The sequence below is a fragment of the Urocampus carinirostris genome, chromosome 18 (genome assembly GCF_059441175.1).
Source record: "Urocampus carinirostris isolate Australia breed hairy pipefish chromosome 18, RoL_Ucar_1.0, whole genome shotgun sequence".
Taxonomy (NCBI): domain Eukaryota; kingdom Metazoa; phylum Chordata; class Actinopteri; order Syngnathiformes; family Syngnathidae; genus Urocampus; species Urocampus carinirostris.
In genome coordinates, this window is record NC_142366.1 from 19,935,601 (window position 1) to 19,957,567 (window position 21,967).

At 38.2% G+C, this 21,967-nt stretch overlaps 1 protein-coding gene across 4 annotated transcripts in view; it reads left to right on the forward strand.

The window, feature by feature from the left end:
- The window catches only part of ctnnd2a (catenin (cadherin-associated protein), delta 2a), a 464,623-nt gene extending 444,813 nt beyond the window's left edge, over positions 1-19,810 (forward strand). For 3 of the 4 annotated variants that reach the window (XM_088322042.1, XM_088322044.1, XM_088322043.1), the window contains exons 22-25: positions 3,671-3,797; positions 14,136-14,267; positions 15,200-15,270; positions 18,848-19,810. In XM_088322042.1, the coding sequence (XP_088178168.1) occupies positions 3,671-3,797; positions 14,136-14,267; positions 15,200-15,270; positions 18,848-19,267 (750 nt within the window). In that variant the 3' untranslated portion in view covers positions 19,268-19,810. The remainder of the gene's footprint in view (positions 1-3,670; positions 3,798-14,135; positions 14,268-15,199; positions 15,271-18,847) is intronic. The other variant, XM_088322045.1, reaches the window with a different exon arrangement.
- Positions 19,811-21,967: the final 2,157 nt, after the last annotated feature.

The following is a 21,967-nucleotide window of genomic DNA, read 5'->3' on the forward strand; positions in this document are numbered from 1 at the left end:
GGAGAATAATTGAACTACACCAAACAAAAATATAGAGATTTTATACAAAAAACATCCATTGTTTTGTCCCATTTCGAATGTTCAAGAATTTGGGAATACCTTTAAATATGGTGTGGCTTATTCTGGTCACAAGGGTGCGGATCTGCCAGCTCGGGTGACTGTCAGAGCCTTGTTATAACGTGGCAGCGCATCCTTAGAGGGGGGGGATCACCTCGCCTGGTGCCTAGCAGCTGGCTTTGAACTGGTGCGGCCTGGGGGAATTTGACAATTTTATTGTAACAACACATTGCAATTTCTGCCAAGTGCTCTGAATGTCAAAGTTAAGAACCTGGCATGGACAAAATCTAATTAAAATCACAGATTGTCCAGGATACTGCTTTAAAATAGACACATAATAAAATAAGTGGAAGAAAACATGTACGCCAACCTTGAGAGCTTGCAAACGAACACTTAGCCGAGAAGGAAAACGTCACAATTAGCTATGACTCCCTTTGGTTGCCAAACTACTCGTCATCTAATTAGTGACATGCATGAATGAGATTCCCACCGTTTTTATTGATTAAGATTGAGGTTTTGGCAGAATCAGCAGGTGTTTTTAAGAAAAGTAACACATTGTGCTGCTACTCGCTTGCAGAATCTGCCCGCAGCAGAGAATCTCAACAGAGTTGTCAACATGATTTAAATTGGCATTAACAACAATGAAAAGTGCGACAAAAATAATTTTACATAAATGTCTATCGAGCTGAAAACTATAAAGTCATATTTGGATAAATATTTTCAATAATTAGTCACTTGCTGCCGCGCTAAAATATTTAATAAGCCAACACTACTTTACAGAAAGATTTGAGGTATTTATGTTTGATGATTTTTATCGTACTACTGTTTCTTAATTGCTGCACATTGTGTTACTTTTGTGTTTTTTGTTTTTGTTTTTTAATGTAAATAAATGCAATGTACATAATAGACGTGAATGAGATCATTTTTATGGCTGTTTGAGCCTGCAGCTTAAAATCCATTGCGGCTCGTACGAAAATGAGTTTTTTCCTTAAATTTGCGTATATGGCTTTTAATCAGGTGTGTTCTGTAGTCCAGAATTTACGGGAACAATTCTATTCCAAACGTATGCAAGCCAGTACTCCCTCATGTCCTCTAGACAGAAACTCAATAATGGAACACATCTCATTTATTTTTTCTTTTATTTTTTAATCATCTTTCTGTGGTATGCGTTCAAAGGTAGCCAATTATCGTAATGCTAAATTGAATCGGGTTCCAGCCCTGTGAGTGTTGCCGACTATCATAATCCATTTTTGAAAAGTGCTTTGCAGCTAAACCAACACACACACTAGAACACACACATGCACTGGAACAGCCATTGGCACTGCAGTAATTATTCATGCTAACTTGTTGTTGTGTTAAAATGTCCCTGCCAGTAAAGTAATAAAAGGACGGCGATGCAAATGCCTTCAATTGTGTCGGACAGTTGTTCGGTGGGTGTTTTTCCCCCCTCTGTGTTCAGAGTAATTTTTCATAATGAAAGAGGTGATTGATGTGATTCTGTCCATTTTTGGCACTGAAAGTACAATTTGGAACATGAAGGATGAATAGAAAGGACAATTATGGATTGGAATGAGGCTGCCCGGGCAGTGAATCCTTAGATTTCTGCTCATTTCTCTTTGATATGAAAAATGTTTTGACGTACTGTATTTATTTGTGTGTAATGGGTTTTTTTCTTTTTTTACCCCAAAAATAAGTGTGGGTGCACATAATACATGGATTTGTGGTGATACATTACCATATTTGTGCAAAGATTGATCAGTCCAAAAATATTGGATGCAAATGAGAGCACCGAATCCTAACCACTAATCCCACCAGTGATTATGATCGGTAATTCTTATCTGGTCTGATTTCAGGACACACCGTCCCACCCTAATTACAAGCTGCAAACCCAAATCAAGAAACAAATTCCACTTCTCAAATGTGTTGGATGAAAAGATTGTGCAGTTTAAACCAGAGATAGTCGAATATATTCACATTTTTTAAAAAACAAAACTAAATGAACAGCAAAAAGATAACAATTTCCATTGATAATATTCCTTTTAATGCTCAATTAGCAGCATTGTTCATAAAATCCAAAACGTTAAGCTCCAGTGGCTTTATCTTCAAGATGATAAAATTCGTTTCTCATACATTCACCGCTTTATCTGTGTTTGATCATGCGCAACATCTTTACAAATAATTATCTGGATATTTCTGTTGTGTGAAATGGGGTGTGTTAACTCGCGTTTGAATTATTGCCATCTACTGTTTAGGAGTTTAAATAACCCTCAGCAATTTTTTTCTTTTCTTCGAGCCCACGACCCACTGAAAATGGTTCCGCAACCGACTTTTGGGACCTGACCGACCTGTTGAAAAAAACTGAATTAGAAGACATGCGAAAAGGCATTACATTTTATCTCATTATCACACTGTTTTTATTCACGGTACCAGAAATGAATGTTAGGAAATGGAGTAGAGAGAAAGTTATATGTAAGATATCTATCTATCTACTGTGATCATATTCCTCGAGAGGGGTGACCGACAACACAGAAATAAAAACATAGAAAATAAAAAAGAAAAGTAGCAAAACACACAAAAAAATTAACCATGGCCAACCCAAATGCCCAAACATCCAAACAAGTTAAGCACCTTGACACTCAAGCTGGTCATGCTTTCGTCCCTCCAGATGAACAAAACACAAGAAAGTGGCCATGTCACTCCAGTCAGGGTGACACAACACTTTCTTCTGTTCAACAGCCCGACAGCTTTCACTGGTTTACCCCTGCCGCATCATACGGGTGCCCTGCCCATTGCGTCTAAACATCCCACTATCCTTTTACAACACCTCTCCACTCATTCCTATCACCAACAAGAGCTCTAGCTTCCACCACATTTCGGACCTCTTTCCTGCAGTGCACTCATAACACCATCCATCCACCTCAATCGCGGCCTTCCTGTTGATCTCCTTCCATTTACTTCTGCCCTGTAGATCCTCTTCAACATTCGCTCCTCATCCATCCTCTCCATGTGTCCAAACCAACCAAGTACTCTCTTACCTACACGCATACTCCGTTCCACTACTACTCCAGTTCTGTCCCTCACAATTTCATTTTTCAATATTTCCAATCTTTCACTCCTAACATACTCCTCAAACACTTCATCTCAAAAACATTTATATATATTTATAGCTGCTTTTCTCACTACACTGATTCACTACGTTTACTCATGAACTGTCTACACACTCTCAATGGCTGGATAATGGAAGCAAAACTAGGAAGTAGGGGCTTCCATGATGTGTGGACAAAGATCTGATCCATCCAATTGTGATTTTTCATCCTGAAATCATACCCAAAGGCTTGATAATGACTGATGAGCTGAGCCAAACTCTTTATAAAATGTTTTCAAAAGTATGACCAAAAATTTTATTTTTACGTTTTGGCATTCAGGAACAATGCCGGCCCTTCTGAAAACATACATTATGCCACTGAATGAGTGAATATTTTATTTCCATGATGCACAGCCTCACCTGCCTCTCATCACTGCACGTAACTGGGTTTTACCCTTTGTTTACACTCAAACATACAATTTTGTTATTTGTGTAATCAGTGTATTTTTTTGTTTATTTCTCTCCCAGGACGGCTACTCCCAGTATCACTTTGTGGGTTCTGCCTCCACAATCGAGCGAGATCGACAGAGACCCTACTCTTCCTCTCGAACCCCCTCCGTGTCCCCCATAAGGACGTCCCCAAACAACCGCTCCGGTGAGTAAACATCAACAGTTATGATCAAATGTGTGAGTGGGTGTGTGGTCCAGACTTTCACTATCATCCCATTACTGCACCAAAATATATTTTTATCCCAAGAAATCTTCTTCCAGTGAAGTCATTCAAGTTTAAGTTTAATATTTAATATGAACTAAATTTAACCTTGTTTAATCTTACGTTTCCTGCCGAGATCACTGCTGGTTCCAGCGGAGTTCACGTACACTTACAAAATTTGTCTTTGAACTCTTAAGAGTACTTGAAAAATATGAGGGATCAAAATCTGCTCATTTTATCACACGGAAAAGTCAAAAGTGTTCCATTGATGACTTCTTTTGAAAGTCCTTTTGGCGCTTAAGTTTTATTATAAATGTATTTTTTTGCTACTTGGGTATTACTATGGAAATATATATATATATATATATATATATATATATATATATCAGTCGTATGCAAACGTTTGGGCACCCCTGATCATTTTCAATATTTTCCTTTATAAATCATTGGTTGTTCGGATCAGCAATTTCAGTTATATATATATATATATATATTAAATAGCAGACAAACAAAGGGTATTTAAGGCGGCCGGTTGCAATTTGTTCTCCTCTTTGCATTTTCTCTGAAGAATGTCAACATGGGAGCCTCAAAACAACTGTCAAATGACCTGAAAACAAAGATTGTTCATCTTCATGGTTTAGGTGAAGGATACAAAAAGCAAGCTCAAAGATTTCAGCCGTCAGTTTCCACTGTGAATAACATGGTGAGGAAATGGAAACCACAGGCACAGTTCTAGTTAAGGCCCGCAGTGGCAGGCCAAGAAAAATCTTAGCTGAGCAGAGGCGAAGCATGGTGAGAACAGTCAAACTCAACCCACAGACCAGGTCCAAAGGCCTACAGCATGATCTTGCTGCAGATAGTGTCACTATTTAGCACACTTTGCACAAGAAGATGCTGTGTGGGAGAGTAATGCGACAGAAGCTTTTTCTGCGCACCTGCCATAAACAGAGTCGCTTGAGGTCCCCAGACCAGAATATTATTGAAAATTTGTGGTGTGATTTAAAGCTCGGAAATCATCAAACCTGACTGAAATGGAGATGTTTTGTAAAGAAGAATGGTCAAAAATACCTTCAACCAGAATCCAAACCCTCATTGGAAGCTATAGGAAGCATTTAGAGGATGTTATTTCTGCAAAAAGAGGATCTACTAAATATTGATGTAATTTTTGCAATTATTGCACACTTTCTGTAAATCCTATAAACTTAATTTCTCAGATATCCCTGTTTTTGTCTGCCATATGATATATTTAACTGGAATTTCTGATCAGAACAACCAATGATTTATAAAGGTAAATCTTGAAAATGATCATAGGTGCCCAAACCTTTGCATACAACTGTAATGTATATATATATATATATAAATATATATATATATATATATATATATATATATATATATATATATATATATATATATATATTAATTATACTTTTTTTTTTGAGGGGTTTGGATTGAGGCTCCTATATTGGCTTAGTGTCTTGATCAGTTGCTTTGAAAGCCGAAAATGTAATATATTCTCTTTTATAATAACCAACAGGGAGGTTTCTTTCTGATAGATTGATGTAATTGAAAATGAATCTAATCAAATGCCCGGAATAGATTTGCCATGATGACATTCAACATATAAATGCTAAAGAGATGATCATTTAGCGGTCAGTCTTCTTTCATGCGGGCTCAAAAGCCGTTAGGACTCGATTCCCATTAGCCTTTAGCCAGAGCCCAACGGCCTTCATGCTTTGCAAAGCGCGTATTAGCGGTTAGCGTCTGTCGTCAAGCAGCCTTTAGCCGCGCTTTCGCCGCATCAGGCTTAGCGGGCTGATGAGGCAGAAAAGTACTTTTCCTTCCTTCCAGCTTAGAGGGTCTTCAAGGACCCAGCCAGGGAGCCATGTGTGTATTCACGCATGTGCCTTCGGAAAAGAGAGGGGTGATAAACAGAGCGCGGGAGAAGAATGAGGTCTTAAAGGGACTGTTTGTGCAGCAGTGAGGATTTGACCTTGAACAATGATATTTAAAGGTGTTTGAGAGGACATCACATTTATTCACCTCTCCTCTGTACAATATTTTCAGCACCCCTATAGTGATATACAATTTATATATAAGGCACACTGGACTATAAGCCGCATGAAATTAAAACTAGTTAAGGGCTAGGGTTGCATGAAAATAAATAAATATACATACATTGGAATTATTTATTTCATAGAACGTAAATTAACAATGTAACATCTGGTTTGAACCACTAACATTTGTTGATAAATTTATAATTACTTAATGTGCTGTCTTCATTCCGAAGTATCCCATTTTTCAGCAGCGAAACGGCTAGTGAACGATTACTTGCTGTTTATTCAAAAAATGGCCTCAACCGTTATCCTTATAAGTCCCCTGTAAAGTTAAAATCAAAGTACATGTACCCTTCATAGCTTGCTTTACAGATAGATGTTAAGCTTGTCAGGACCAGAACGGACACAGAACCCAATTGCGTACGTTTCTCACAAGTTTTATTAAAGGAAAGAGGGAAGGGCTGCGCCCACGATCCGGCAATTGCTGGACGTGGATCTTCCGCGTCGAGCAATGGCGGTGTCAAGGAGGGAAAAACAGGTCGATAGCCGGGACAGGAGAGCATAAACGTGGTCGGGGTTAGAAATGGGTCTTAAGCCGGGACGGGAGAGTAAAAACGTGGTTGTGGTCAAAAACCGGAGACAGACGGGAGCAAAAACGGGACAGGTGGGAGTTCTGAGTACCGAGTACTGAGGTTTGCAGACGGACTGACAAAAGAGGACAGATAAAAGTGGGTTTGAATAGGGACAGGGAGCCAATCAGAGTTCAAGGCAGTTGGCGCCAAAGGAGCGGGCATAGGTCATTCACATCAGTAATCATGACAAAGCTAAGGTAAGACATCCAAACAACAATCCACAGGTAATTTTGTATAAAACGATACCATAAACAAAGTCGTCATTTGAGTACCATATTTACCAGACTGTACGACGCACCAATTATCAAGAAATTTGAAAAATACAGTGGATTTGATTGTAAATACATGCAGTATTTATGTTTGCGTATTTATATGAGTTTTACTGTATACTACCCTATTTATGTTTTATAGTGTACTACTGTATTTGTGCAATTATTGAACGTGGTGAGAGCGCCCAAGTCTAACCACTGTGATACTGATGACATATGAAAAGGCATTCAATTTTATTTCATTGTCGCACTGTTTATACTCACAGTTCCAGAAATAAATGTTATAGAATGGAAAAAACAGCAAGTCATCCTGAAAGATATACAGTAAATAAACTTGAATAAGCACAACAAGTGAAATACCGTTTTTGACGATGAATTAGACTTTGCGACCCAGACTTGATTCCCTTTGCACACAATGTTTTGCGTTTTTGGTCAGCGTCATTGCACTAATATATACCGGTAGCTCTTACTGTAGTTTGACTTCCATGCGCCTTATAGTCCAGTGGGGCTTATATATGAAAAATATAAATAATATATTTTGAGGGGGTGAGTCTTATAATCCAATGCGCCTTATAGTGCAGAAAATCCGGTAATCACAATACATTTCATACTTACGACCAAGTATTGCTTCTAAGCTGCCGTTGAAGTTCTGAGGTTCTCTTTTGTTTCCTTTTAGCAACAAACAATTAATAAGTTAACCACAAGAGGGCACCAAAAGCACTCTATATGTTTCTCAAAGGCAAAACAGTTGATGTATGCAGTATCATTTAATTTTAATAATGCTTTTCTAATTTTCCAGTATTTAAGGCAGAGCAGGTTTATAAGGCTACGTTCTCTTTTCTTTCTAAAGATGGGTTTCTAGATGCACATCATAGTTTAGAAAATATAGTAATGCGTCATTTAGGTACCCCCTCCCTCAGAACTCACACACACAACAATGTGCAATCTGTATCTCCTGCCTGCATATGCTGCACGGTTTGCCTCCCCAGAGACGGATCAAAGGAAAGGGGGAATGATGGTTGAGTGAGAGAGGACAGAACAAGTTTGCAGGGAAGGCGTTAGGCAGTGACGAAGGCAGGGGGGAAGAAGGAGACCTTTGCGGTTTACCGTGGGGATCTTGCTGTGAATAGAACAAGTCCCCCCAGGCTTGTCTGCCGCTGTAACCGGGGGTGATTGCAACATCTCTGTGGGTGTCGGGTCACATCGCTCCCCCGATAGGAACCTGCCACAGGGGTGTGAAGTGATGTCCTCCGCGTCAAAAATTCAAGTATTAAAGGTTATTTCTTAATTTCTTATTTTGTTTGGGGAGATGGTCAAAGCTGATTGCAAATGTTATGTAATGTTTTTCATTATGATGCAGCATAGCTGGCTTTGTTAATATGGTATGTATCAACAGTGTAGGATATTATAGGAGCTGTGTGTGTATTTTAGCACCTAGTGCTAAAATAAAATGTGATTCATTAAAAAATAAACACCATTTACTAAAGGTGAGGTGTGTCGTTTGAGGTTCCCACCACAAACCGATTGAGAAGGTGTCCAGCTCAGAGCTTTCAAGTCCAGATTATTTTTCACCCAGCTGTACCTATCGCGTAAATGTGTCATTTGAAAAAAGGATCCACCTCCTATTGATGTATAAACACGCAATTTAGGCTTTTGGGGGGGTAGTGTACATAACAGGGTCTGATATGACCTTCGACTGCAGACAAGACTCACAAAATAAGGTTTAATTGATGATATATTGCTCCAGGATACGAAAAACTTGAAACCAACATTTCTTTACTTCTCAAAGAAAGAATTTAAAACTTTGTTATGTTTTACTAGGGCGGGCCCAGGCGCAGGCACACGAGCTGAGTGATAAGTTTACGGAAGGCGGTAAAGGAAATTAACAGGTAGCACTCCACACATGGGAGGACGAGAGATAATGAAAAACAAAAGAACAGTCCGGACAAAACTCTAGGCTGGGAAAGTTCAAGAACTCCTAAGTTGGTCAAAGACTGACATTAAGGGAAAACATATGCAGTCAGGAATATCAAAATGTAAATGAACGATTCAACAGCTTCTGCTTTGGGCACAGTCATCATATAAATTAATTAGTAAGGGTCATCTGTGGGTGAAGCGAGGCTGGTGTAGGGGGATCCTCCAGTCCATCTGCTCTTAAGAGGATGGTTGCGTGCTCGTTCCGAACACTTTGAAGTTGTCCGACACTTATTCTATTTGACATGCAAATAAATGAAATTATCATTCATAAAAAATATTAGAGGTTTTGAATGAAAATGGATCAGGATAAAAAAGGTGATAAATTCTGACTGTCCCTGCCTGAGGTAGCCAGTCATAGGTAACTACTTTCCTGTTGTAGCTAATATTTTGTTGTGATATTTATTTCATAATGGCATCCTCTGCTTTGCAGCTATTCATAAAGGTGGTTCATTTTCACGTTCATGTGCTGCCATCGCTATCTGCTGTAGTTCTTTGTAGTCCTTAACAAAGTAAAGCTCTTTATTCTGTTCAAGTTGGCCTCACTGATCATGCAAACAATACATGCAGTCTCTTGTTAAAAACAGAGAGGCTGATAAGAGACTATGGGTTTTTCTTTTGCTTTTTAAATGTCAAGCATGGAGGACTTGGAACATAATAGGTAGTGCTTTTGTATTCAAATAGAGAAAGACAATTTCTAAAGAGATGTGTTTAAAACCCTTTCTTCTATTTGGGTAATTTCGCCTCACTGCTGTCATTGTGATATAGGAGAGACGCCAAGGAGAACAAAGGCGTTTTTTTTTTTTTGGGTTCCTTATTTTTAGAGTCTTGCTTTGAAATGAGAAAAAAAATCGTGTTACACAAAGGGAGACTGTTCGGATTATTAGACTGAGAAAATATATGCATTCTGTATGATCTCATCGACAAAATCCCCAAGTACCTCCAGAAGAAATTCAGTTAGATATTTACAAATATTATAGATCGCTGTTTTAAGCATCTACCAAAAAAATAACTGCAAATTAAGTGTAAAGTTTAAGAACTCTACGATAAATTGTATTGATTTTGCCAATGTGGTACACCGAATGAATTAGTTCAAATTATTAACGGATTAAAATATGATTATTGATGCTGCCATACAGCAAAAAATTACACATTTTAAACTGTACTGCTAAAAGTCCAGTTTCAAAAATATGGTTTAAATAAATAAAAATGCAATCTAAAATGTTGTGGTTTATTTAGCATACATTATTGCTCAGTTTAATCCAATATTTTCTTTCAGTAGGAAGAATACTTTTGAATATAAAATAAGATTTTTTTCCAGTTAAAAAAAAAATCAGGAAAATAAAACCATGTAAAAATGGAAAAAAGAAAAAAAAGGAAGCTACATACACCACAAAACGAAGCAATAGAAAACAAAAGACATATTCAGAAATGAGTGAAAGGAAGCGTAGCTTGTTAGCTCTCACCCCCTTACAAAGACAAGACAACTATAAATATGTTATATATTGCAGAAAAATGACTTTTAGCCTTGTTCTTGAAGTAAATATCGATGAGTCGTCACTGATCCTCAACCTATAGAGGTTATTAACCCTGAAGAACCCACGGGTCATAATTTCCCAAAGAGGAAAAGGGTTCTTGGGTTCTCCAGGCTAGATGTCAAGTCAGGTCATGTTTATTTGTATAGCCCTTAAGCTGCGTCAGGGGTTAACACCCAGTGTTTGGTTGGCTGTCCCTAATGCCTATTTTACAATTAGGAGCTAAAACTAACGAAAAAATCGAAATCCCCAAAATATAATATAGAGATAAAAACAGAAGATGTGTTTTAATACCCCGAAGAAAACAACCTTTTGTTTGTTTTTTAATCATTCTTTTGAGGTTACTTTTAACATTTTTCTAAATTGAAATTCAGGGGTTTACTAGTATAGAAAATTCCCTGAGACACACACAATAAAATAGGAAAAACACACACAATATTTAAATGGATAAGGAAGCTTAATTAGGTGAGAAGAGATGAGAAAAAAACGGATGATGTACAGATGCTCCCTTACTTAAGAACATTCGAGTTACGAAAAACGGTAGATACGAACATTTTTTTCGGGATGTTGAAAAATACTTGGACATTGCTGTAAGTAAGATTTTGTATTGTTCACCTTTTCCGAGTACAGGACAGTACTGCAGTGCTTCTCTCTGCCACTACCGGCGTGTGGCGCTGTGAGTGCTCACCCAGCATCCACCCCAACGAGGAAATCCGTCTTCCTCTTCCTAGTTCATGTGTAAACATACTATACTGTATCTTCAGCACGCTAAGAACTTTGACATTTTTATTGTTAAATATCTCATGCATTTATTCAATATGGTTGGTGTAAAGTGTAAAGAATAGGCGAGCTGCTTCTTTTAAAATCAAAGTGGAATAAGAAAGCTTGATGCGGTTGAGAAAATGGTTGAATTGCGGGTTTTTTTGGGCCACTTTCTACTTTGGGTGAGGAAGGCGCCTAATTCTTGATGCTCATATTCCAAAAGTAAGTTAAACTTAACTTTATTCAGCTTTATAGAGAATATTAGTTTATTACATGTTTATTTTTTAGTACAAAACGATACAGGTTACGTATACAAGCCTTAAACAGATATTCCATACCAAAAAAAAAATATAGCACTGGAGCAATTTACCAACAAATTTAACTCGTGAACCATTGTCAGGAACATTTCTCGTTTGCAAGTAAGGCATTGTCTGTATTGTTGTTTTAGTGTATCTTATAGCTGTTTTAAGACACGTGTCGCCACTGAGGTGGAGGAGGGTTAAACAAAATATTTGGTTATGATGCAGAAAAGTCGCAGAGTGTCGCCTCACAGTTACCTGCAAAGTCAGACCGAAGCGTTCCAGACTGAGTATTTTGAGAGTGTCCTTCACTTGAAAGCGTGCATCTAATCTTGCAGTGCATTAAAGCACTTACACATATGTGGAGTAGTTACAGGACTGTTTAGCTAAGCAAACTGAGGGGGCGGGTAGGCAGGTAGGCAGCATTCCAGCAATCCCGTCAAGATAAGAGGGACTGAGTAAGCACTTGGAATATGATTTAAGGCGATTACATTGCCGTGTGTGCGGGAGATAGAGGTTAAAACAGTAATTTCGACTATTGTTGTGTTTAAGTGGGTTTTAACTCGTGTGCAGTGATGCGTTCATGTGTGTGAAATGGAGTTACAATAGGATCTCAAAACTGTCACTTGAATCGCGTCAGAGTAACCTTTCGGGCTAACAGCACAAAATGCACAAAGTGGATCTGCCAAAATCTAAATACTTCATACATATTGTTGTGGTCAGATTTGAGGTTGTATGTGTGTAATAGTTTATTAGGGGGAATTTATATAATTTATATGCTGACAAATTAGATGTAGCTGTGACTAGCAGTCTGGGGAGCCAAGTTAGGCTTATGCACCTAAAGGTATCTTCTCTTTGGAAATGTAGGTTTTTTTTGTCAAAGAGTGGTTATATACAAGGTAGGCTAGCGATCCAGCTGGCATGAACACAACAGTGAGGCTCAGTCAGGAGAGGCATGGGAGGCTGTGCCTCACTTGTCTTCATGGAAATATAAAATTTTAAAAACTATTTCTCCCACTTAGAAATCATGGAGGGTTCTGAAATTTTCATTGTAGGTGCATGTTTACTGTGAGAAAGATAAACTAAAAAGAAAAATCCAGGAATCACAATGCATGATTGTTTTAACAATTTATTTGTGTAATACAGCTGCAAATAAGTATTTGAACACCTGTTTATCGTCTAGAATTTTGACCCTGAAAGACCTTTTAGTCCGCCCATTAAAAGTCCACCTACACTCCATGTATCATCCTGAATTAGATGCACCTGTTTGAGGTTGTTAGCAACATAAAGACACCTTTCCACCCCATATAATCAGTAAGACTTTAACTTGTGACATGGCGAAGAGCTGCCCAAAGACACCAGAGACAAAATTATACAACGCTGGAAAGGGCTACGGAGCAATTGCCAAGGAGCTTGGTGAAAAAAGGTCCACTGTTGGAGCAATCATTAGAAAGTGGAAGAAGCTAAAATGACGCTCAAACTCAATCGGAGTGGAGCCCCATTCAAGGTATCACCTCGTGGGTCTCAATGATTCTAAGAAAGGTGAGGAGTCAGCCCTGAACTACACGACAGGAGTTGGTCAATGACCTGAGAAGAGCAGTGACCACTGTAGGTAATACACTGGGTCTTCCAACACGACAATGACGCTAGGCACACAGCCAGGAAAACGAAGGAGTGGCTCCGTAAGAAGCATATCAAGGTTCTAGAATGGCCCAGCAAGTCTCCAGACCTGAACCCAATCCAAAATCTTTGGAGGGGGCTCAAACTCCGTGTCTCTCTGCGACAGCCCAGAAACCTGACTGATCTAGAGAAGATCTGTGTGGAGGAGTGGGCCAAGATCCCTCCTGCAATGTGTGTAAACCTGGTGAAAGACGTTTGAGCTCTGTAAGAGCAAAAAAGGCTACTGCACCAAATATCAACATTCACTTTCTCAGGTGTTCAAATACTATATGACACAAATAAATTGTTAAAAAATCATGCATTGTGATTTCTGGATTTTTCTTTTTAGTTTATCTCTCTCACAGTGCATTTGCCCCTACAATGAAAATGTCAAACTCCTCCATGATTTCTAAGTGGGAGAAATAGCAATATAGCAGGGTGTTCAAATATTTATTTTTTCACTTTATATTCGGGGTTGAAGTTCTTTCTCATTCAACCTCTTAATTTGGGGATTTTGAGTTTCAAAATTGCTGAACTTTCACATTTTATTTTGATTTTTATTAAGAAATATGTATCTATACAGATGGCAAGTGAGGCACGCAATTATCTTGCCCCAGTGTAGAGGGGATATTGAGAACAAGTATTGTGATTTTCCTCAGATCTAAACAAAATAATTTCTGATAGTGTAGCAAGCTAACAGCAAGTCAACCTATTCAGTATATTTTTTAGAGATTTAATTCTTTTTTGGTGCTTTTATTTAAAAGAACCAGTATTAAACGTATTGCTGTGCTGAGTTTCTGCAGATGCACAGTGAGGCATGCAGTTCTCTTGCCTCATCCAAAAGGCGATAGTGAGACCAAGAATTCTGATTTAGCGCACACCTCAGCACCGAACATTAAAATTATTGATAGTATTATCAAATTATGAATAAATGAACCTTCAATTATCTTTAAATCTGACTGTGCCTCACTCGACACGAACATCACCGTACGTCACTGGAATGTTTAGTCGTCCAGAATGCCTGCACATATTTAGCCACATGGAGGTGTGATTCCTCATGCTGTCCTCGTAATTTTCCCTCTTTCCACGTGTAGCGAGCGCTCCGGCCTCTCCCAGAGAGATGATGAGTCTGAAAGAACGCAAGATTGACTACGACTCCACAGCATCTGATGCCGGTTTCCATAGCAACAAAAGCGAACACACGTCCCGGAAAGACGGCATGGCAGGTGAGTCCACGATAGGTTTGTCTTTAGGACTTCAAAACGAGTATGTATTTAAATGTCACAATAATTAATTAAATTATATGATAAATGATACTAAACATTTGAAAGTAAGCAAAAAAAGAAGTCATTGAATTGGGTTGTGTTATTTTATTTGCAGGTGGCATTTTTGTTTTATGTTGGTCTCTTTAAAAAGAATAAAGTGCCGTTTTGCTTGCAGGTGTCTCTGCAATGACTTTATTGTTTAGTCAAACAATAATAAACATTTGAAAAGAAGCAAGGAAAAATAAGTAATTGATCTCTATCGTGTTATTTTTGGCCACCAGGTGGCGATTGTGTTTCATGCTGGACTCTCTAAAGGAGTGAAGTGGCATCAGTGGCATCACACAAATGTTGCTATGAATAATTGAATTCATGGGTAAATAAGGATAAGCCATTGAAATTGAAGTTGAAAAAAGAGATTGGTTGAGAAAGGTCCTAAGGTCGCCGTCATATTTGGCTGGCAACTTGCTGCTACGCTGTGCTCTGTGGCACTGGTTTTCGGTGCCAACTATTGGTCAAATATTACAAATATAGTATAAAATATTACATTTTTTTCTTTTATTGATTCTCTGTGTTAATAAATTGTGTATTTTATTTTAAAACAGACGGGTTCATTGATTCCATTTTGGGGGGATCGCTAGTTCATATCAGAACTCAAAGAACTCAAATTAATCGTGCAATTATATTTTTATCAGTTTAGGAATTTCTGGCATCCTTCAGAGAAAAAAAGGTTTATGTTGGACCACAAGCAACACCTAGAGGCAAATTTGTAAACTGATTGCAGTAAAGAATAATTTGTTTCAATACTGACGATTTTTTTCAAAATTAGAGCTAGAAAAATCCCTACAACATGAAAAAGTATATCTAAAATGTGGCTTTTGTTTTCCACTTTCAAGTGTCCTGTGGAACATCAACATTGTTCCGAAACTCATACCTGACTGCCAGTGATGATATCAAGCCAAACCAGGTGAGCTAACAGTCCATTAGAAAATGTTGAATTTGTTTTGTACCCCCTGCCGAATTGCACGTCCTGCATGTCTTCGTGTTAGGCATATGCTGTCAAGTAAACTCGATCGAATTGGAGTGTCTCACTCTCATCAAATCCTTCAAAGAGTGACTCCTGGTCCAAAAAATGTAAATTAGCTGGACTAAAGTCCTCGATTTAAATTGCCTCCCTTTTCCATTTTATTATGTTCTCTTCTAACAACGAGACGTTATTGATGCAAATGAAAACTGAAGGACCACAAAATAAAACGAAAATGGAAACAAGTATCCATTATCTCCCCGGTAGCACAAGCAAACAGTATTTGAAGTCAACTGATTTCACGAATGAAACTCAGAGCTGTTAAATTGAACTGCATGGAGAAGTTTTACCGTCAAACTAAACATAAAACACGGAAGTTGCACATTTATTATTGATTTCAAAAAACCACATAACTTTAACTAACGTTAACATTGCCAAATGGGGTTATGCTTACTCTATAGCAGGGATCGGGAACCTATGGCTCGCGAGCCATATATGGCTCTTTCTATGAGTATCTGTGGCTCAGAGACCAATTTGATTGCATGCAAAATTGCTCCATCTTGTTCAAAACCGGAGTTGTCAATCCTATTCAAGTACACGTAAAGCAAAACCAAAGCTAAACACGAGCGTAACACTTCGCAGTATATATAGGGCAAATTTTTCACTACAATTTACAGTCAAGGTGTCACACAAAAAAAGGGGGAAAAAAAACTCGTTTTGGCTGTACAACGCTAAAGAATCCTTTATTTAAAAGTTCACTATATAATCTGTGTTCAGTGTTCAGATACTTTATGATGAATCCACAGAACTGTAAATACGCCAAAACACTGGAAGAGAACTTAGTCATTTGATTGGGTGAGTGGGAGGGATGGGTGGAGCTATGCAAAAAGTACAAGCATTCCCTCCCATCTCTCGCCAAAGGTAAGCACATAAGGCTCCCTATTCTCAGAATGTTGTGACGTTTTTACAAAATAAATGCTTGCATCTGGTTTTGAAACCAATATGTATGAAAAAAAAGGGTCAAAAGGAGTTTAACCGATCTTGAGTAATTGCAAGAAAGAGACAAGTTTAAAGTGGTATGTTTGTTGAATTTGGGACAGGGGCTCTGGCATTATTCTCTTTTCATAATTTTTATCAAATCATCAAAAATAAATGTGCTGAAGACTTAGCTTTTGTCTGGGGCGCCGGTTTAGCAATTTAGTAAATTTGTCTCATAATATATGGTGTGGCTCTTTCCCAAAATAAAATTAATCTTTTTTGCTTTTATGGCTCTTTGAGTCAAAAAGGTTCCCGACCCCTGCTCTATAGGGTTACGACAGAGCACTTTTATGTAAGATTTTAACATAATGTAATTCTTAATTTTTTAACAAACATCAGTGCTAAATTAAAGCTTGATTGGAGTGGTTGCCTGCAACAAACTATGTAAAGCTCAAATATCTTATTCACTAAATATTTTTAAAAAAGACTAGTTTTAGTGAAACGGGTGATGGTTATATCACTGTCAATTTTCCTTTTCATGGTTATTTCCTTAAAAAGGTCTCTACCATGATTGCAAAGGAATACACTATATGATAATTTTATTAAACTTCTGCTCATGTTTTAATTATTTTGTGATTTTGAATAAATAAATAAATAAATACATTTGAAAATTGTTGTATTGAAACTTTATTCTCTCTGCCGATTATGAGGTACCCTGTGATTGGCTGGCAATTAATCCAGGCCCACTGCCCGAAGTTAGCTGGGATGGACTCCAGCACCCCCTAGTGAGGATGAGCGGTTCATAAAATGAATTGATTACTTATCAAACACATGATTGTGGAGCAGCGTACTTGACTTTAATGAACTTTCACAATAATATAACAAAATGCACAATATTATTGAATAATGATGCTCATATGGGGTGTATCTAAAAATACAAACAAAATTTAGCATTTTTGCCAAAAAGAAAATCAGTTTCTCATGGAAGTCTTAATGCAACTCAATTTACAGTTAAGAATCAGCATTGACAATTTGATGTCTTTGATACCAAAAGTTTTCACTGGCACTGAATGACTTTTTCCTAGATGAAAAAAAAAATCTTCATATTTGTTTATAGTTAAGTAGACACTCGAAAAAAGAAGAGAAGACATCACTGAATTTTGAAACTGCAATGGTAACAGGAGAGGACTGTTCCAAACCCTGAGATAAGAAATTCTAACGTGTTCCATAGGTCATCCCCCAAGCTCTTTCTTTCTATTAACTCCCCTAGGTTACAAAAAGCAGATAAGCCCTAATTAATGTTGACATCAAAGAACAGCGACAATGATGTAAATAATGCATAACAGTTGGAATAAGAAACATCAGTGAGAAATAACCTTGAATAACAAAAAGTGGGACAAAATAGCAAACAATTGTGTGCAATAGTAGTCAAAATAATGAACAGCCACAGGATTTTCAGCAAACACATTTGCAGGGTTTCAATAATACAAATGGACTAAACGATTTACATATCATTCCCTGCTTTGTATATTGAAGAAACAAAGATAAGCAGTTTTTATTGTCTGCAAAACAGAGTAACAAACATGAAATGATTGACTTTACACCTCTGTAGAATACAGGTGATATTAAATCCTCCTGTGTTGCATAGAGAATTATATATCTAGTCTTCTTTTTGGAAAATCCAAGCCCCCCTTTATATGCATTTAATAGTAAGGCCAAGATAAATGATCAAACGGGCACACAAGTGCTGCTTTCTTTTATTAATGTTAACCTGTGAACTTATAAGTTCTCTCCTTATTTCACACGTGTTTTCATCACGCAGAGACAATCCAAGGACATACAAAATGCAGTTTGAAAGTGTTATATCCGTTTATTAAGGCACAAAAAACACTTATTCCTATCTGTCCTTATGTGAAAAAGTAATTGACCACCTTATTAAATCAGAAAGTAACTGTGACTAACCACTGTTTTAAGAAAGCTGTGTTCAATTCCACAACCCATACCCAGAGTTAATTTCCAACACACGTGTTGAATCAAGAAATCTCTTACAAAAGTACATTGAATCTGTTAGACAACGTGAAGTAGGCTACAAAATCTACAATTGACATAACACGATAAAAATAAACTCCACAAGAAATTTGAATTAAAAAGTAGTTGAAATATATCAGTCCTTAAAAGTTCACAAAGCCCAACGGCTGTAGGGCTCCAGTGAACCACTGTGAACCACTGTCAGAGCCTTTATCCACAAATAATTTTTCTTGGACTGTCGGTGCTGCATTGTGTGTATAAGGTTTCTTATGGGTTAATGAGGGGAGCAATTGGTTTAGGTTGACAGGTATGTTAATGTCGTAGAATGGACAGCAAATTTTGAACCTTGATCGTGCATGCTAAAATGAAAATGCAGCATGTGGCACCAACCCTTTCCCTACCCTTTCTTGTCCTGTTTATCAATACCACCTGAAATCCTTTTTTCCACCATCACCTCACCTCCCACCACCCTTCAACCGAACCCCCTCCCCTTCAAATACCGCATCTTCACCAGGCGCCTACGCTGCCCTGCACTGTCCCCCCGCAACCGCAACAGGACAGCCCGGCATCAGTTCTAAAAGATCTAAAGGATCACTACGATCACTATCCTCCCCCTCCATCCTTCCCGCAGCCTCTTCCCCCCCAGCCGCCTCCACACAGCCAGAGCAGGAGCTTCGACGAGACCTACTACGAAGACCAGGACCAGGGACCGCCCCCCAACCAGCCCCAGCCGCAGGTCCAAGCCATTCAGACCCAACCTCAGCAGCCCCCCAACAGCGCAGGACCACCCCGGGACCCTCGGGAGGACCTCCGCATGCACCTGGGCCTCAAGTCCACCGGCAACTATGTAGACTTCTATTCGGCATCCAGGCCCTACAGCGAACTCAACTACGAGACCAGCCACTATCCCGCCTCGCCTGATTCCTGGGTCTAATTCCACTGAAAGGTTATAAAGTCTTTCTGTGTGTGGGCTGGGATTTTGTTATTTTATTTTTCACAATCACACAATTTGCATAGTAGTCTTGACTGACCCTGGTAAGGACTCTTTCTGCTCTCAGTCATGTCATGACAAACAATGCATGTGCATGCATTTTTCTTTCCTTTCTTTTTATTTTTTTCCGCCACCGTTCAGTTTTTGTCTTTATTCTCAACCAAGCTCAACTGAGTGAGTGCAAGGTGAGAGGGCGGAACAAAACGGACCAAGGTATCAAACAAATAAGGCACAGGGTAGTATTGAGGACCAATCCTGCTATATGTAGAAAATAGTGTATAAATAAATACCTACAAATATATGCCATATAAATTAATGAACACATAAATCTTGTAATACCTTCTTCTTGAGTCTTATAATATAGGACGCTTCTCATGCGTGCTCCGGAATTTGTCTTTCTTCAATCTCTTGTGCTATTTCTATGGAATTACACATTGTATTCTTGTAAGGAGGAAAAGCATGGGGAAAAAAACCCTCAGAAACTGTCAACTAAAACAAAGTGATGATTTCTAAATGGACACTTAAATGATAGTTTTTAATAATGCAAGCTCTGAAAATTTGTTTAGAATGATTCATGGAAGAAGCGTCCAAATTTATTTTGGGGACGGCCTGGGTCTCTTGGAATCTTTTATTTCTTTTTAGATGATTCGTTCATTTTTAATGTGATGTTTGTTGCAACCTGATTTGAAAGCAAAAAATAAACAAGAAAATACCAGATATATGGCATAAAATAATTTACTCATTCATTAATGCATCTTGTTTTGTTTTTTCGGCACGTGTTTTGATGTGTATTTTGTCGTGTATTTTGTTGCGTATTTTGTATTTTTTCAAGGTTATTTAGTTTGGCATGTATTTTGTCACAACAACATTTAATTCAAATGAGGGTGCGGGTCGAATCAGCTAAGCTTTTCACCTATTAGTTAATCAATGATCCCCTCGATGGCTGGCTGATACTTGGGGAAGAAAGGCATTGCAGTTGATCGCTGTACTCGTTGAACAACCAATGAGTGAAAAGCTCAGCCAATTTGACTCGCCCCTTCATTTGAGTAACCGAATATCCGACAAAAATACGCAACAAAAGAACTACATTAAATTAACATGCAAAAATAAATGGATATCTGAGAAATACGCGTGACACAAGAACTAAATAGGGGGGCAAAAGCTCAGGAGGTAGAACGCTCGTCTTGGGATCAAGGGATCCCAGTTCGAATCCCGGCTCGTCCGTGTTACATGTCGAAGTGTCCTTGGGTAAGACACTGAACCCCTAATACCCCCAATAAGCAGGTTAGCGCCTTACATGGCTGCAAGGCCGCTATTGGGAAATGTGGAGCACATTGTAAAGCGCTTTGGGAAGTCATTGACTTGAAAAGCGCTATATAAATGCAGATCATTTCATTTCATTTTAAATTAAATAAATATGCAACAAAAATATCGGACAAAAAATAAATATATGAATACCAGACGAAAATAGGTGACAGACTACGCAGCATAAATAGGAAATAAATAAAATATATTATAAAATAAAAACGCGACATAATTTAAGTCTAAAAAAAAGGGACAAAAATAAGCAACAAACAGGAATATAAATATGCGACAAAAATATGCAACAAAATATTAATGAATATTTGATACGCAATCGGATCTTATACGGAAGTGGATCTTCCGAAGCGGGAGATGGCGGTGTCAATGACGGAAAAACAGGTCGATAGCCGGGACAGGAGATCAAAAACGTGGTCGGGTTAAAAAACGGGTCGTAAGCTGGGACGGAAGAGCAAACGTGGTCGGGATCAAAAACAGGTCGGAGCCGCAGACAAACGGGGAGATCAGGAACGGATGGGTGTAAAAATAGGTGCAAAAACAGGACAGGTGGGTCAAAATGCTTGCCTTGTAACAACAGAGGTTCGCTGACGGACTGACAACCGGAGAGTGACAGGACTGGACTTAAAAAAGGACAGGAAACCAATCAGGTGGCCCGCAGCGGCTGGCGCCAAATGAGCGGGCACAGGCGATGCTAATCTGTAATCTTGACAGCAACAAAAACAATAACGGAAATAGATTAGCGGCAAAAATATGCGCCTTAAATACACAACAAAAATATGTGACAAAATACATGACAAAATGAATTCCAAAATAAATCCCAGACCAAAAACACGACAAAATGCATAAATATATGAAAAATTGTCTTCCACGTCGTATATTTAGGTCTAACATGATTATTTATATGTTAATTTATTTTGTTTTTATGGCATATGTTTGTATATACTTATTTGTGCATTAATTTCTACATAAGGCAAGCTTGGTCTTCCATAAGGGAGGAGCGAGTGAGGGGGAACCCAAAACGATTTCTTGGGGCTGCAAGTGTGAGAATAGACGAGGGATGAGCAGAAAAGCATTGCTTTCTGGTTAGTTTGTTGTCGTTGCCTTATTACAGAGCGTATTGCATTCCGTTCAACTAAACAAAAATGATGTTGTTTTATTTATTCACTTGTTTTTTTTTTTACTTTTAGGAAATATTTTGCATTAATTACCAAAAAAAATTCGTGTTTTAGATTTTTTTTTCCCAGTTTTTCCTCAGTGTCCTAAACCCACATCAGAATGAAACATAAAACAGTAGCACTGCCATGTGTTTTTCAAGCTCTCAAA